The sequence below is a fragment of the Culex pipiens genome, chromosome 2 (assembly GCF_016801865.2).
Source record: "Culex pipiens pallens isolate TS chromosome 2, TS_CPP_V2, whole genome shotgun sequence".
In the NCBI taxonomy this organism is placed as follows: Eukaryota; Metazoa; Arthropoda; class Insecta; order Diptera; family Culicidae; genus Culex; species Culex pipiens.
Window position 1 is genome coordinate 81,945,658 of NC_068938.1, and position 16,111 is coordinate 81,961,768.

Sequence of the window (16,111 nt, forward strand, 5' to 3'; positions counted from 1 at the left end):
CCTCTCTTCTATCGCCTATATCATTAAATCCATCATTCTCGTTTCGAAGTCCTTCCAGTACTGGTGGAAGTGCGACTGGCATATTTTCTTCTGCTCTGCACCAACGCAAAAAATGTTTTCGGAATCGTTGGTATCGATCAAATCTAGTATAGCAGAAGCACGTAAATTCTTGCAAATCATGAATTGATATGTGCTCTACAAATTCGAATCGAGATGTGTAGCTACTCGGACACTCTGGACAGTTGAACATGTTTGTAACCTTCGTTCAAATGTATTTGACTTGTACAAATGCCCTGTGGAAGAGAAAAAAAGTTAAATTAAAAAGTAGTATCAACAAAGAAATGAAGATTATATGAATCCTACTTGTTGTGTTTTTGTTGGTGGCTATTACGGACTTCCGTAGAATTTGGGAAAAAGACTAACGCTCCGGCGGTTTACCAACCAGACTGTCACGTGGTAGCAAAACCTGACTATTCGGTGTAATGACTTTGACTGACAGTATCACAGCAAAATATCCGATGGTAAAATCGCATGCAATCTGGTGAGAGTCATATCGACGCTGTCGTGCTATCATGTCGCACCCGCCATTTCGACGTTCCGAGAAAAACGCGTTTTAATGTTTGACCTTGAATAAACAAAAACGAGAGCACGCAATGTAAACAATGAATAACAGGTTTTTTTTGGTTGACCATTCAGTGCGTTGCCCCGAAGTTTGGTTGAAATTGGTTGCTGCAGTCCCGAGTTATAATTACAAATGTTTACGGTAGTCTTACTTGTACGTGCGTCAAACGCATCCTGACCTGAATCCCTTTGGCCAATTGTCGCACTTACATCAATTTTCAGGGAGTGACAAGATTGAAACTTATTTCATATGAAAAGTGACAAAAATCCGCGGAGCTTTTTTGGTTTTATTGAATATCTCAGGATTGAAATCGAACAGGAGCGTTTGGTACGGTATGTCCACGCATCCTTCCTCCCCTGTAGATTCTGTGAAATGTGTTCCGTTCTCAGAATCCTCTCTGCGGAAAACACAACGTAGTAGGGCTGGCCGCTTTAATTTTTGCAATACATTTTCGGGTGTTCTCGGATGTACTGCAATTATTAATAATGACAAGAAAAGTGCTTGTGGCGTAATCTAATCACAAGACTTTCCAGCATGCTTTCATCGGACTGGCTGCGTTTGTGTTAGATTAGATTAGATTAGATTAGTTTAGAATATCTCAGGATTGAAATCGAATTTTGGGGATCTGTGAAGATCAAAAGGTGAGGCATTGTGAGCTGCACAAAATTGCGTTCTCAACTCAATTTGGCCCAAAATGCACGTACGACAAGTAAGCACGACGGCGACGATATCCAGATTACCGAGTCTGCGCCCCAACCGTTTCGGCTATCTCACCGTCTTGTAAATGCTGTGTTCAACGCCGATGTACCAGTAGGTGTCTCGTACGTCGTATACTGAATTTACTGTATTCGATGTATGAGGAACGTACAGCTACATCGGTGTTGATCCAACTAAATTCACACATCTGGATATGACTCTCACCAGATTGATGTTATTTGTGGGGTGGTCAAAATTAATTGATTTTTCTTTTGTACATGCTTTTTGTGTACACGTTTTCTCATACAATATTACATGCTTTTGCTCACAAAGGTGATGTGCATGCTTTTGCAAGCGATTTTACACAGAATTTTTTTTACTGTGTAGGGGCCTAGCTGTAAAACAGAGATATAAAGTCCAAACTCAGCTGCAATCAGCTGTAAAAGCGCATTTCCAGCAATTTCCAAAACATGTCAGCTGTTATTCACTGCAGATAAAGCGCTGTTAGTGCTGAACAATTACAACTTTTAGTGCTGATTGGTTACTTGGGTTTTATAGTCTTTATTTCGTGTACACTCAAACCCCGATAGTATGACACCAACTGTTGTCAAACGAACGGGGTCACTTTTTAGTTTGACACCCCTTTTACACGGAGTTCCCACACACTACCAAACATTTGTTTTGATAGTGTGCGTGAGCACTGTGTAAAAAGTGACAGTTCATCACCTATTTTGTATGCGTGTAGGGAAATAAATAAATACAAAGGAAATTTCTCACTGTGTTCATTTGCGTTTATTAGTTTGGTTCTGGGATACATTCTTTATATCATTTCTCGAAATCAGCGATTAATGTTTCAACTTGTGGCACTGGATAATCACCGTCATAATTAAGCGCATAGAAAAATTTTTGGATGAAGATTAGTACACTTCGACAATCCACCGCGTATTGTAGATTAAACGCATCGTGCATTTTATAGTGCAGATCAATAGCTTCCATACAAGTTGCACAAGAGATGAGCAACTCGTCAAAAACAACGAAGTACCTTGTGATACAAGCGACGGAGCCTACCGCTATAATGTAAGGTTGGATCGTTACTTTCCTAGAAAGAGCATTTTCTTTCCGTTTTTTTCTCGTCTCGGCCAATGTTGCTTCCGTCTAAAAAATAAATGACGTTGTTTTCATTAGTAACAGCAGATATTTTTAAAATATAAAAAATATTCATACCGGGATCATCGTGATAAACGCTTCTCGAGTCATAAATAGAGATGGACGGAACCGTTTCTCGCCATTGCTAACGAAATTTTCTCGTAGAATTAACGGGAGCGAATAGAAGGCGAGAAATATAGATCGATCTGAAAAAATATAAACATTATTTTCGGAAAAATCTTCTTTAAACAGTAAGTCATAAAGAAAAATTTCGGAGATGATTTAGAAAAATTTAATTAAAAATATGGAGAGAATACCGAGAATAAATTTCAGACTGGAGTTTGAGTTAATATTGAATGTTTTTTTAAATTAAATATTGCGCGAATAAAATGACATCAAAACATTAAATCATACTCACCGTTTATTGCCGTTTCATTATTAAAGGTTTTAACAATCTCATCCGTCAGCTTCTGGTCATCGCGAAAATTTTTACGATAACCTTGGAAGATTTTAGAAAATTTTTTCAGGAAACATGGCAATTTCGAAGAAATATGCAGAAATTGCCCATTCACTTGTACAAAATCCTTCGAAATCTTAAAAAAAAATCAATTTTGTAAATAAAGGAAGGCTGTCTGATTTTGAAATCTTACCAACTCGTTGGCTTTTTCGAAGTTATACAATATATTGTATTCGCTCATTTTAAAAGTTTCAGACATGATTTCATGCCGCCTGATCGGGAAACACTCATCCCAACATTCAAAGATTTCGTTTGAACGATTGTAGGGAATTGTGTTAAGACGCAGTTTAGAACCTGGAATTTAATTATTTGTATAGTCATTGTCGCGAGCTAGTAAATACAAATAGTCACTAAATACACCGTGCAACAATAATTTGCGCTTCAAGACGAGTCAGCTGTAAAAATAAAGGTCTCCTGTACACCATCTTGTTCTAGTGTCTTCTATCAAGCGCGTGGTAGGACGTAACAAAAATGATTTATTTTGCGCGCATTCAAGGGCTTGTTCTGGTGGACATACTGTGTGTGTGTGTGCGCGTTTATGTGTGTATGTGTTAAATTGATGTGAAAATAAATGTGGAAAAGTGCCTTTGAAAATAATTATTTTTACGGGTTACATTCCATTTAAAATTCAAAGACGGGTGCCAGCTCCTGTTGAGTCCAATGAAGCTCATTTTTGGGATTTGTGCTCAGTACGCCCCTCCCTTTTTATATGAAAAGAAGGTGATCAGGAAACCTTTAATCTCATACAAGGTTGCAAACTGTTGCATATTGTTGCATGATGATCTAATAATAATAGGTTACAACAAAACTAACTACAACAAAAAACTATGATGTCAACCTACTCAAATATAAAACGGTCATTGTCACAAGCGAATAAACACAAAAAGATTTAAAATATCTATCAATAATAGGCTCCATAAAAGTTATCTAACTACAAGTTTTTAAGGTATTTTATGTAAGGAAAGGAAATAAAAGCATAATGTTTAAAAGAAAAGAAATTTCGTTCAACTGTGCTGCCGCTCAAATCAATATTGAATTAATGATGCAGTTAGGTTCGAAATCATGTAAACTATCAGAAAAACTAATAAACTTTAGTACTTTGTTCCAGAAAACCGTAGAAAATTCACTTTTTCGTGAAATTCTAACACGTAACCTTATGGGCGGGACAAATTTGACTTGCGTTTTTCTCGGCTTGCTGTTTTTACATATGGGACGGACTCGATTAGAGCGGCAGTGTAGCAGTTTAAGGAAAAATGCGAATAAGGGACCATCCATAAACCACGTGGACAACTTTTTGGGAATCTGTTGGGGGGGGGGTGTGTTTGTGGTTACTCCATACGATATTTTTTGTAAGAGAATTGTCCACGAGAGGGGGAGGGGGAGGGGTTTAGATTTTCAAAAAATGTTTCCACATGGTTTATGGATAGTCCTTAACCAGATTTTGTTTTCTAACTACGATAGCAAAAGGAAAATCTACTACAAACAGCAATTACAAAAAAAAACTGTTCATAAATCTTACTGTTGCACTCATCCTTCTCTTTTTCAGATAACTCTGACCAATTTTGGGTAGCCTGCTCTTTGAATTTGTCGTGTTTAGTTACCGATACTTTCTTAATCACTCGTTTACCTTTTTTGGGACCTTCTTGTTCGCGTTGGTGTTCTTGTAGGGTTCTGTATGCGGAAAATAGTTTTCCACGTGGTTTAATCTTTCCACTTCCTGGAACGTAATATGTGTGACAAGACTCTTTCGGGAACTGAAGCTGAATGATTTTAACCATTTCATAAAACATTTGCATAGATATAGACCCGCCGCCGGCCTCGAAGAAATACTTGGTAATAACCCGAGCCAGCAGTTTCCTTTCATTTTCATCGAATTGCTTGTCTTTAATAACCCAGAACTTTTTTCCTTCATCCGAACTTTGACAAATGGTCTCAAGGTTCTGAAAGAAATGTGATCATAACTAAATATTCATTAAACAAAACCGTGAGTTCACTAAAAGTTCCACTCGCACTGAATCAATTATTTATTCATTCAAATGGTCAAAGCATTATTAAAATCACTTGTAATCGTATATTTGTATAGGATAACTAGATCTTTAATATCTTTTCTTTACTGATTTTCATTGTCATTACCGTAAAACAGTGTTTTTTTTGTATTATGAAAAATACGAATTAATACAAACGAAATGGTATGAAACCATACTGATCTTGGTAGAGAAGTATTCAAAGTACCTCAAGAAGAAGTTAAACAAAATTTGAAAAGTTTTGAAAGGTATTTAACTAATAAAGGAAAACATTTAGATAATCTAAAAGTGTTATGTTTTCCTCAATGAAAATGAGTTCAAATCGGAAAAAGGATACATAATCGGATTCTTCGGACAATTTTACACAATGAACTGTTTAAATTGTTACAAGTTACAAGTTTTGATTGTAATTGAAACTGATTTCAAAAATATCTTTATATTTACAGGCAACATAGAAATTTTAAAATTACCAAACTTCAAAATTTAGAAATTTAGAATTCAAAGTTTTAAAGTTTTAACCTTCTACTGCCTAAATTTTTTTTTCGAAAATTTTTATTTTTCCCGTGTTCAGGAGGTCATTTTGAGCAACTTTTGTTCTACGAAAAACTTCACTTCTCTTGTTTTATGTTTTTCTTGTTTTAATTTTAGTATTTTAATTTTCATTTATCTTGTTTAGTTTATGTTTGTTTTTGGTAGTATTTGACCTATTCTACCACCTCCTATCATTACATTTTGCCTTTCTAATTTTTCATGTTTTTACAGTCACTTTTTCAATTTTTTACTTGTTTTTCACTTTTTCTGCTATAGAATGGCACCATTATCATTTATATTGTAAACAAATGCGTCTGGGACACTACAAAAATTACTGCATACTTATTTTTACTTAAAATATAGGAAATGTTAGTAAAAAACACAGCCAAAGTTGACCCCTAAAAAAATGTCATTTTTAAAAACATTGGCAAAGTCACATAAAACAAGTAAAACTTCCAACCCTAATGTTTTCTAAAATTTCAAGAGTTCTTCTTTCCAATGCATTTTAAAGATTGAAAATTGGTTGAAAAATGGATTTTTGGCAATTTTTCAGATCAAAGTCCGTCTAAAGGCGAAGTTAGGTTGTAGAGGGTTAAAGTTTTAAAGTTTTAAAGTTTTAAAGTTTTAAAGTATTAAGGTTTTAAGGTTTTAAAGTTTTAAAGTTTAAAAGTTTAAAAGTTTAAAAGTTTAAAAGTTTAAAAGTCTAAAAGTTTAAAAGTTTAAAAGTTTAAAAGTTTAAAAGTTTAAAAGTTTAAAAGTTTAAAAGTTTAAAAGTTTAAAAGTTTAAAAGTTTAAAAGTTTAAAAGTTTAAAAGTTTAAAAGTTTAAAAGTTTAAAAGTTTAAAAGTTTAAAAGTTTAAAAGTTTAAAAGTTTAAAAGTTTAAAAGTTTAAAAGTTTAAAAGTTTAAAAGTTTAAAAGTTTAAAAGTTTAAAAGTTTAAAAGTTTAAAAGTTTAAAAGTTTAAAAGTTTAAAAGTTTAAAAGTTTAAAAGTTTAAAAGTTTAAAAGTTTAAAAGTTTAAAAGTTTAAAAGTTTAAAAGTTTAAAAGTTTAAAAGTTTAAAAGTTTAAAAGTTTAAAAGTTTAAAAGTTTAAAAGTTTAAAAGTTTAAAAGTTTAAAAGTTTAAAAGTTTAAAAGTTTAAAAGTTTAAAAGTTTAAAAGTTTAAAAGTTTAAAAGTTTAAAAGTTTAAAAGTTTAAAAGTTTAAAAGTTTAAAAGTTTAAAAGTTTAAAAGTTTAAAAGTTTAAAAGTTTAAAAGTTTAAAAGTTTAAAAGTTTAAAAGTTTAAAAGTTTAAAAGTTTAAAAGTTTAAAAGTTTAAAAGTTTAAAAGTTTAAAAGTTTAAAAGTTTAAAAGTTTAAAAGTTTAAAAGTTTAAAAGTTTAAAAGTTTAAAAGTTTAAAAGTTTAAAAGTTTAAAAGTTTAAAAGTTTAAAAGTTTAAAAGTTTAAAAGTTTAAAAGTTTAAAAGTTTAAAAGTTTAAAAGTTTTAAAGTTTAAAAGTTTTAAAGTTTTAAAGTTTTAAAGTTTTAAAGTTTTAAAGTTTTAAAGTTTTAAAGTTTTAAAGTTTTAAAGTTTTAAAGTTTTAAAGTTTTAAAGTTTTAAAGTTTTAAAGTTTTAAAGTTTTAAAGTTTTAAAATTCTGAAATTTTGAAATTTTGAAATTTTGAAATTTTGAAATTTTGAAATTTTGAAATTTTGAAATTTTGAAATTTTGAAATTTTGAAATTTTGAAATTTTGAAATTTTGAAATTTTGAAATTTTGAAATTTTGAAATTTTGAAATTTTGAAATTTTGAAATTTTGAAATTTTGAAATTTTGAAATTTTGAAATTTTGAAATTTTGAAATTTTGAAATTTTGAAATTTTGAAATTTTGAAATTTTGAAATTTTGAAATTTTGAAATTTAGAAATTTAGAAATTTAGAAATTTAGAAATTTAGAAATTTAGAAATTTTGAAATTTTGAAATTTTGAAATTTTGAAATTTTGAAATTTTGAAATTTTGAAATTTTGAAATTTTGAAATTTTGAAATTTTGAAATTTTGAAATTTTGAAATTTTGAAATTTTGAAATTTTGAAATTTTGAAATTTTGAAATTTTGAAATTTTGAAATTTTGAAATTTTGAAATTTTGAAATTTTGAAATTTTGAAATTTTGAAATTTTGAAATTTTGAAATTTTGAAATTTTGAAATTTTGAAATTTTGAAATTTTGAAATTTTGAAATTTTGAAATTTTGAAATTTTAAAATTTTAAAATTTTGAAATTTTGAAATTTTGAAATTTTGAAATTTTGAAATTTTGAAATTTTGAAATTTTGAAATTTTGAAATTTTGAAATTTTGAAATTTTGAAATTTTGAAATTTTGAAATTTTGAAATTTTGAAATTTTGAAATTTTGAAATTTTGAAATTTTGAAATTTTGAAATTTTGAAATTTTGAAATTTTGAAATTTTGAAATTTTGAAATTTTGAAATTTTGAAATTTTGAAATTTTGAAATTTTGAAATTTTGAAATTTTGAAATTTTGAAATTTTGAAATTTTGAAATTTTGAAATTTTGAAATTTTGAAATTTTGAAATTTTGAAATTTTGAAATTTTGAAATTTTGAAATTTTGAAATTTTGAAATTTTGAAATTTTGAAATTTTGAAATTTTGAAATTTTGAAATTTTGAAATTTTGAAATTTCGAAAATTTTGAAATTATGAAATTTTGAATTTTTGAAATTTTGAAATTTTAAAAATTTGAAATTTTGAAATTTTGAAATTTTGAAATTTTGAAATTTTGAAATTTTTAAACTTAAAAACAAATAATTTTGAAATTTTGAGAAATTACGATCGAATGATCTTAATCGACAACTTACGATTTACTATTGACAAATTACGATAGCAATAAACACCACGACAATCAAGAAAAGATATTAAAGTATGCCCTGTCAAAAGTACTGTGCACTTAGTTAATATTTAACTAAAAAAAATCTAAATGGCCTTAACGGTGCACATCAACCAGAGCTTTAAAGGACATTCAATTCAAATATGTATAAAAAATACTTGTGAAGAGAGAACTTTTAAATTCTTCTTGCTTTTTCCTTTACTAATGGAGTACCCGCCGTCGAGCAGTTTTTGACAGTTCGCTCCATAAGAAACACATTGTAGGAAAAAGCAAAAACTTCTCGACGGCGGGTGCTCCATTAATAAATATATTATATTCTTACCGCTCGTATCGACACAGCTTTCGAGTTTGTAGCGGCGACTGGTTGAGCTGATGAAGAGGACGCCTGTTCTGCGTCAAACGCTTCGGCAAATTTTCTGCGGTCAGTCAACTGGGGCACGAGGGCCATGAGCTCCACCAAATTTTGTCGGAGATAGTTGAACTCTGCTTTAGTTGCTCCTGCAGCCTCGAAAATTTCTATTAAATGACCCAATTTATGCTGGATAAGAAATGCCTTCGCTGCGTCATCAGCCATTTTTACGTACTGCAATAGAATGTGATATTAATTGATTTTTTTGTTAGAAATTTTCAAAAATTTCAATGAAAACTTTTTTCAAAAAAATTTCTAATAAAAATAAGGCAAACATTCAAATCGGTATAAAGAGAGTCTCTCTGAACGACCCCTAGGGTACTTTTCGAGAATTCGTAATTCGTAGGGGAACAGCATCTAATTCCAGCGTGCCTCTAATGTTGGCAGGTCAGAACTTTGACATTCAATTAAAGCTCATTAAAAGCGATTTCAGCAGAAATCGAGTGATAAATAGCTCAATAAGAAGTGAGCAAGCAAGTTTCTATCAAAAGTTTTGCAAAATTAGTTGTTTAAATAGTGAAAATCAGCAAATTGGATGGAGTTAGGAGCGAGTGCTTAACCTGCCAAAGATACGAGAATTTCCCCTAGTTTGAGTCAAGTTGTCTCCGAATTGTTGAAAGCCATTCAAAGTCAAAGTCGGAGTCGAAATCACCTGATTTTAAATACTCTTAAAGACGTACGAACACTAGGATGACAAGAAAAATGGATAATTTTGGAAAATCTCAAGAGATACCCCCTGGCTCGATTCATTCGGCAAAAATAAATAAACGTGCCGATTTTGTATGTGTGTGTGTGGTCCAATACCCGCTGGCCGGCAGCGAAATTATGAGAAAGTATAATTTGTATCAGACTTGATATATTATGCGGTGTTTGGTGTTGACAGTCCTTGCGCTGCTTCCAATGACTTTTTTCAGAATGCCAGAGATCCTGGCGGTTCAATTCCGAGGTCTTTGGGCATTGTCTGGCCCTTAGGAAGACAACATATGGAATGTTAACATTAACCTTAACATGTTAACATTAAGTTGATAAATAAACTGTCCCTGAATCCGCTTTGTAAATGCCGGCCCCGATACTCTTCACGGGTGTTCCAAGGAAATATTTTCTTTAGTGTCTTATTTCAACACTATTTTCAAAAATATTTGTTTTGTTAAGTGACTATTTTCCAAGGAAATATTTTCTTTAGTGTCTTATTTCAACACTATTTTCAAAAATATTTGTTTTGTTAAGTGACTATTTTATAAAAGTATCATACTTCATGGAAACTATGTTGGAAGGATCCCTTAAGTCATTTCGTATTACTCTTCAACGCTGAATTAGACGAAATGGCTTTTAAAGTGGCCTTTCTAACACCTTGGAAAAGTAGTCAAAAACACATTTTTTAAAAGTGCATCCAAAATAGTTAAAGTTATATTTTCATCAACCAATCATCCAATGAATACCTAAATGTGTAAGCCTATGCACAGTGGGCGAAATGGAACCCAAAATCGGACTTAATTGAACGCGGCTGGTTCCCTGGTATGAATAATACTGTTTCTAATGTAAAAAAATCCGGGGAATTGATTGGTGATGGTTTCATCCACCGCACGAAACGGCAAAGTGTCCATTTTGCCCCAATTCCCCATTTTTTCACATTTTTTCTTGAAAATCGGTCTGTATTTAGAGCGGAGGCTATATGCGGCCTTCCAAAATGCACTTAACTTATGTGAAAATGTCCCAGGAATCCAGTAAAAATAACCACTTGCACCGCAAAAATCATCTAGGGTCCATTTAACTCCAATTCCGCTATAAAAGCATTTTTGGCCGTTTTCAAATGTTAGGTCAGATTTTAAAAATCTGAAAATATTTTTATTGTAAAGATCAGACAATTTTACATAAGAATGACGATTTGCACTTGAAAGTTTGACACATTTATGTTGATATAGAAATTAAACTAAATAAAATGATTGAAGAATCATTTTTGGGCCAATTTTCCCAAACGCAGAATAAACTGCCTTTTACATACATTTTATTTTTATCAACATAAATGTGTCAAACAATCAAGTGCAAATCGTCATTCCTATGTAAAATTGTCTGATCTTTACGATAAAAATATTTTCAGATTTTTAAAATCTGACCTAACATTTGAAAACGGCCAAAAATGCTTTTATAGCGGAATTGGGGTTAAATGAACCCTAGGTGATTTTTGCGGTGCAAGTGGTTATTTTTACTGGATTCCTGGGACATTTTCACATAAGTTAAGTGCATTTTGGAAGGCCGCATAAAGCCTCCGCTCTAAATACAGACCGATTTTCAAGGAAAAATGTGAAAAAATGGGGAATTGGTGCAAAATGGACCCTTTGCCGTTTTGTGCGGTGGATGAAACCATCACCAATCGATTCCCCGGATTTTTTTACATTAGAAACAGTATTATTCATACCAGGGAACCAGCCGCGTTCAATTAAGTCCGATTTTGGGTTCCATTTCGCCCACTGTGCTATGGTTTTTGGTGCATTTTAGGTGGACAATTCAGCCCCCATTCCCCTATTGATCATTGAAGTTTGTATGGTAAAATTCCCAACAAAGCATCAATTCAGGAATTTAGCAGAAGGTCTCGCCCTAAATTGTGTGATGGAGTAAAGTTTAAAGGGTATATAGGGATTATATAACAAAATACTTTTTAATTTAACAAATCTCCAAAAATAAAAATAAAACGATCAATAGCGACCTCTAAACCTTAACCGATTTGGCTCAACATTGGCCGACTGTTTTTTTTTCCTAAGGAATCGAAGGGTTTCCCAAATGTCGATTTTTTATTGTAAACGTTATTAATACATCAAAGCAATTCTCTACTAAATCGGTCTTTTTTTTTTAAACTTCATCATCCCGGTACGAGAATCGAACTCACGACCACTGGATTGGAAAACCCAGCACGCCGCTGGTCGAAACCCATCCCCTACCAGTCAGTATTCCCAGTGAGCACATTTAATCTTTTAAGGGATCTGACTTTGCCGAGCCAGACAGGAATCGAACCCATCACCTACAAGGCGAAACCCGTAACCTCACGGCCACGGAAGCTCGGCGAAAGAATTTTGATTTTTTGTATTTTTTAATCCGACTGAAATTTTTTGGTGCTTTCGGAATGCCCAAAGAAGCCATTTTACATCATTAGTTTGGCCATAAAATTTTCCATACAAATTTGGCAGCTGTCCATACAAAAATGATGTATGAAAATTCAAAAATCTGTATCTTTTGAAGGAATTTTTTGATCGATTTCGTGTTTTCGGCAAAGTTGTTGGTATGGATAAGGAATACACTGAAAAATAAATATTACACGGTAAAAAAAAATGGTGATTTTTTATTTAACTTTTTGTCACTAAAACTTTATTTGCAAAAAACACTTTTTTTAATTTTTTGATATGTTTTAGAGGACATCAAATGCCAACTTTTCAGAAATTTCCAGGTTGTGCAAAAAATCTTTAACCGAGTAATTAATTTTTTCATCAATACTGATTTTTTTTCCAACAAACCGAAATATTGGTCGCAAAAATTTTTCAACTTCATATTTCGATGTAAAATCAAATTTGCAATCAAAAAGTACTTAAGTGAAATTTTGATAAAGTGCACTGCTTTCAAGTTATACCCATTTTTAGGTAACTTTTTTTGAAAATAGTCGCAGTTTTTAATTTTTTTTTATATTAGTGCACATATTTTTGAATAGCTGACAAAATTTTCATATTTTGCTTTCTTGAACTTTGTTGATAAGATCCTTAGTTGCTGAGATATTGCCATGCAAATATATATATATCAATATTACGCCCTTTTGAAATGTAAGTCTTGATTTAATTGTTTTGAAAATATTGTTTTCGAAAAGATCGAAAAATGTCACGAATGTTTCATTTTTTAAAATTGTTTATCGAACCATCAGTTGCTGAGATATCGACGTTAGAAAATGTTGTTTTTTTTTTTGGGGTGACTTAGAAATCAATCGAATTAATAAAAAAAGCAAAATATCAGCTTTCAATTTTTTTTTCAAAAGTGGGCAAACATGTGCACTAATTTAAAAAAAACTGCGACTACTTTTAAAAAAGTTACCTAAAAATGGCTTTAACTTGAAAACGGTGCACTTTATCAAAATTTCACTAAAGTACTTTGTGATTGCAAATTTGATTTTACATCGAAAAACGAAGTTGAATAATTTTTGCGACCAATATTTCAAAAAAATAAAAATAAAAATTTTTGTTTCCTTCAAAAGATAAAGATTTTTGAATTTCCATACATTTTTGTATGGGCAGCTGCCAAATGTGTATGGAAAATTATATGGACAAACTAATAATGCTTCTTTGGGCATGCCGAAAGCACCAAAAAAGTTTCAGTCGGATTAAAAACTACAAAAAAAAAAAACGAATGACCGAAATCTGAGAAAACTGCTAGGTAGTTACATAAAACAAACTTTACGTACTTACCGCTAACGTTGCCCTTTGCGCCAGGAGTCCAAGTTCTTCAAACCAGTCGAATTACGACAGCTGGGAAGATTAGAACGGTGAACGGTGAGCAAGTTGGTTGTAGGCTGAATAGGGACGAGTTCAATTTCCTGGCTGAGTACGGGTGCTTCTGCCTCGCCGATGCAACGCTCGACCGGGTGTTTGACTCCGGCGATGTAACAAGATGGTGGTGTGCGCGTTCAGCCTCGCACAAGCAGGTTGTTGTTGACCTCTCCGGCGCGTTCCCTCACGTGCAGCCTCCACGAACCAGCTCGCAGATTGTTGTTCTGTCCGGCGCGTCGACCCGGATGATTGTGGGCGGGCACAGTCGGTTCCCGTGCGTTCAACGTCGGCTTCCTGCTGGTCTGGAACTGGAAAAAAAGTCAATTTCACTAGCGATTCTGGAGCAACAAATTAAGCGTGACAGACCGTTCGAAATGGTCGTTGGCTGGGTACGGGTGCTTCTGCCTCGCCGATGCAACGCTCGACCGGGTGACTCCGGCGATGTAACAAGATGGTGGTGTGCGCGTTCAGCCTCGCGGAGCTAGCACAAGCAGGTTGTTGTTGACCTCTCCGGCGCGTTCCGTCACGTGCAGCCCCCACGAACCAGCTCGCAGATTGTTGTTCTGTCCGGCGCGTTGACCCGGATGATTGTGGGCGGGCACAGTCGGTTCCCTTGCGTTCAACGTCGGCTTCCTGCTGGTCTGGAATTGGAAAAAAAAGTCAATTTCACTAGAGATTCTGGAGCAACAAATTTACCGTGACAGACCGTTCGAAATTGTCGTTGGCTGAGTACGGGTGCTTCTGCCTCACCGATTCAACGCTCGACCGGGTGTTTGACTCCGGCGATTTAACCAAATGGTGGTGTGCGCGTTCAGCCTCGCACAAGCAGGTTGTTGTTGACCTCTCCGGCGCGTTCCCTCACGTGCAGCCCCCACGAACCAGCTCGCAGATTGTTGTTCTGTCCGGCGCGTCGACCCGGATGATTGTGGGCGGGCACAGTCGGTTCCCTTGCGTTCAACGTCGGCTTCCTGCTGGTCTGGAATTGGAAAAAAAAGTCAATTTCACTAGAGATTCTGGAGCAACAAATTTACCGTGACAGACCGTTCGAAATGGTCGTTGGCTGAGTACGGGTGCTTCTGCCTCACCGATTCAACGCTCGACCGGGTGTTTGACTCCGGCGATTTAACCAAATGGTGGTGTGCGCGTTCAGCCTCGCACAAGCAGGTTGTTGTTGACCTCTCCGGCGCGTTCCCTCACGTGCAGCCCCCACGAACCAGCTCGCAGATTGTTGTTCTGTCCGGCGCGTTGACCCGGATGATTGTGGGCGGGCACAGTCGGTTCCCTTGCGTTCAACGTCGGCTTCCTGCTGGTCTGGAATTGGAAAAAAAGTCAATTTCACTAGAGATTCTGAAGCAACAAATTTACCGTGACAGACCGTTCGAAATGGTCGTTGGCTGAGTACGGGTGCTTCTGCCTCACCGATTCAACGCTCGACCGGGTGTTTGACTCCGGCGATTTAACCAAATGGTGGTGTGCGCGTTCAGCCTCGCACAAGCAGGTTGTTGTTGACCTCTCCGGCGCGTTCCCTCACGTGCAGCCTCCACGAACCAGCTCGCAGATTGTTGTTCTGTCCGGCGCGTCGACCCGGATGATTGTGGGCGGGCACAGTCGGTTCCCTTGCGTTCAACGTCGGTTCCCTTGCGTTTAACGTCGGCTTCCTGCTGGTCTGGAATTGGAAAAAAAAAGTCAATTTCACTAGCGATTCTGGAGCAACAAATTTACCGTGACAGACCGTTCGAAATGGTCGTTGGCTGAGTACGGGTGCTTCTGCCTCGCCGATGCAACGCTCGACCGGGTGTTTGACTCCGGCGATTTAACCAAATGGTGGTGTGCGCGTTCAGCCTCGCACAAGCAGGTTGTTGTTGACCTCTCCGGCGCGTTCCCTCACGTGCAGCCCCCACGAACCAGCTCGCAGATTGTTGTTCTGTCCGGCGCGTCGACCCGGATGATTGTGGGCGGGCACAGTCGGTTCCCTTGCGTTCAACGTCGGCTTCCTGCTGGTCTGGAATTGGAAAAAAAAGTCAATTTCACTAGAGATTCTGGAGCAACAAATTTACCGTGACAGACCGTTCGAAATGGTCGTTGGCTGAGTACGGGTGCTTCTGCCTCGCCGATGCAACGCTCGACCGGGTGTTTGACTCCGGCGATTTAACCAAATGGTGGTGTGCGCGTTCAGCCTCGCAGAGCCAGCGCACGCCGGTGGTTGTTGACTTCTCCGGCGCGTCGACCCGGATGATTGTGGGCGGGCGCAGTCGGTTCCCTTGCGTTCAACCTCCCTGAACCAGCTCGCAGGTTGGTCGACCTTTTACAGATGCTTTCTCCGGCGGAAATCGCGTTAAACTTCGAGCAAGGTCGGGTACAACTCAGTCGGCTTCCTACTGGTCTGGAACCTGAAAAAAGTTAACTGAAAATGAAGAGAAAATGAGGAATTAATGCATAAAAATCTTTTTTTTTTCATGCGAAAAAACTTGCCTTGTGCTTCTTCACAATGCTGGCACTAAAATGACTCGTGGCTTTTTGTTCAAAATGGCGGCAAGTTGAGTCGGAGAAAATCAAGCACACGCATACACGGAAACGATAAAGACCGTGTATAATACACACTATCGAGAAATTAAAAGTGAGAGTGTGTGCGTGCAACATGGAGTTAAACTTTTCGAAGTGCCATGGGAACCTTCACAGAAACTGCACAGAAAGTTTAACTCCATGTTGCACACACTCTCACTTTTAATTTCTCGATATATGAAAGTGCGCGTACGTGTATTGGTG

General features: G+C 35.2%; 3 protein-coding genes across 9 annotated transcripts in view; 1 reads left to right on the top strand and 2 right to left on the bottom strand.

The window, feature by feature from the left end:
* Positions 1-16,111, top strand: part of LOC120424566 (serine/threonine-protein kinase ATM) — a 53,170-nt gene that overhangs the window by 29,244 nt on the left and 7,815 nt on the right. The gene's annotated exons all lie outside the window — the stretch shown is intronic.
* The window catches only part of LOC120424560 (putative transporter SVOPL), a 30,206-nt gene that overhangs the window by 12,815 nt on the left and 1,280 nt on the right, over positions 1-16,111 (bottom strand). The window lies entirely within an intron of this gene.
* Positions 1,502-14,651, bottom strand: LOC120424563 (uncharacterized). Of its 7 annotated transcripts, none has more exons than XM_052709197.1 (10): positions 14,387-14,651; positions 14,052-14,321; positions 13,712-13,986; positions 13,265-13,647; positions 8,736-8,996; positions 4,501-4,921; positions 3,115-3,275; positions 2,883-3,057; positions 2,543-2,670; positions 1,502-2,473 (listed from the first exon to the last, which is right to left on the bottom strand). In XM_052709197.1, exons 5-10 carry the CDS (start codon positions 8,985-8,987, stop codon positions 2,144-2,146), a joined length of 1,467 nt encoding a protein of 488 aa, XP_052565157.1. In that variant the 5' UTR covers positions 8,988-8,996; positions 13,265-13,647; positions 13,712-13,986; positions 14,052-14,321; positions 14,387-14,651; the 3' UTR covers positions 1,502-2,143. The 7 variants fall into 7 exon arrangements, with proteins under 7 accessions (XP_052565157.1, XP_052565160.1, XP_052565156.1 ...); XM_052709200.1 differs by having other exon boundaries at positions 4,609-4,921; positions 13,265-13,653; XM_052709196.1 differs by having other exon boundaries at positions 13,265-13,653.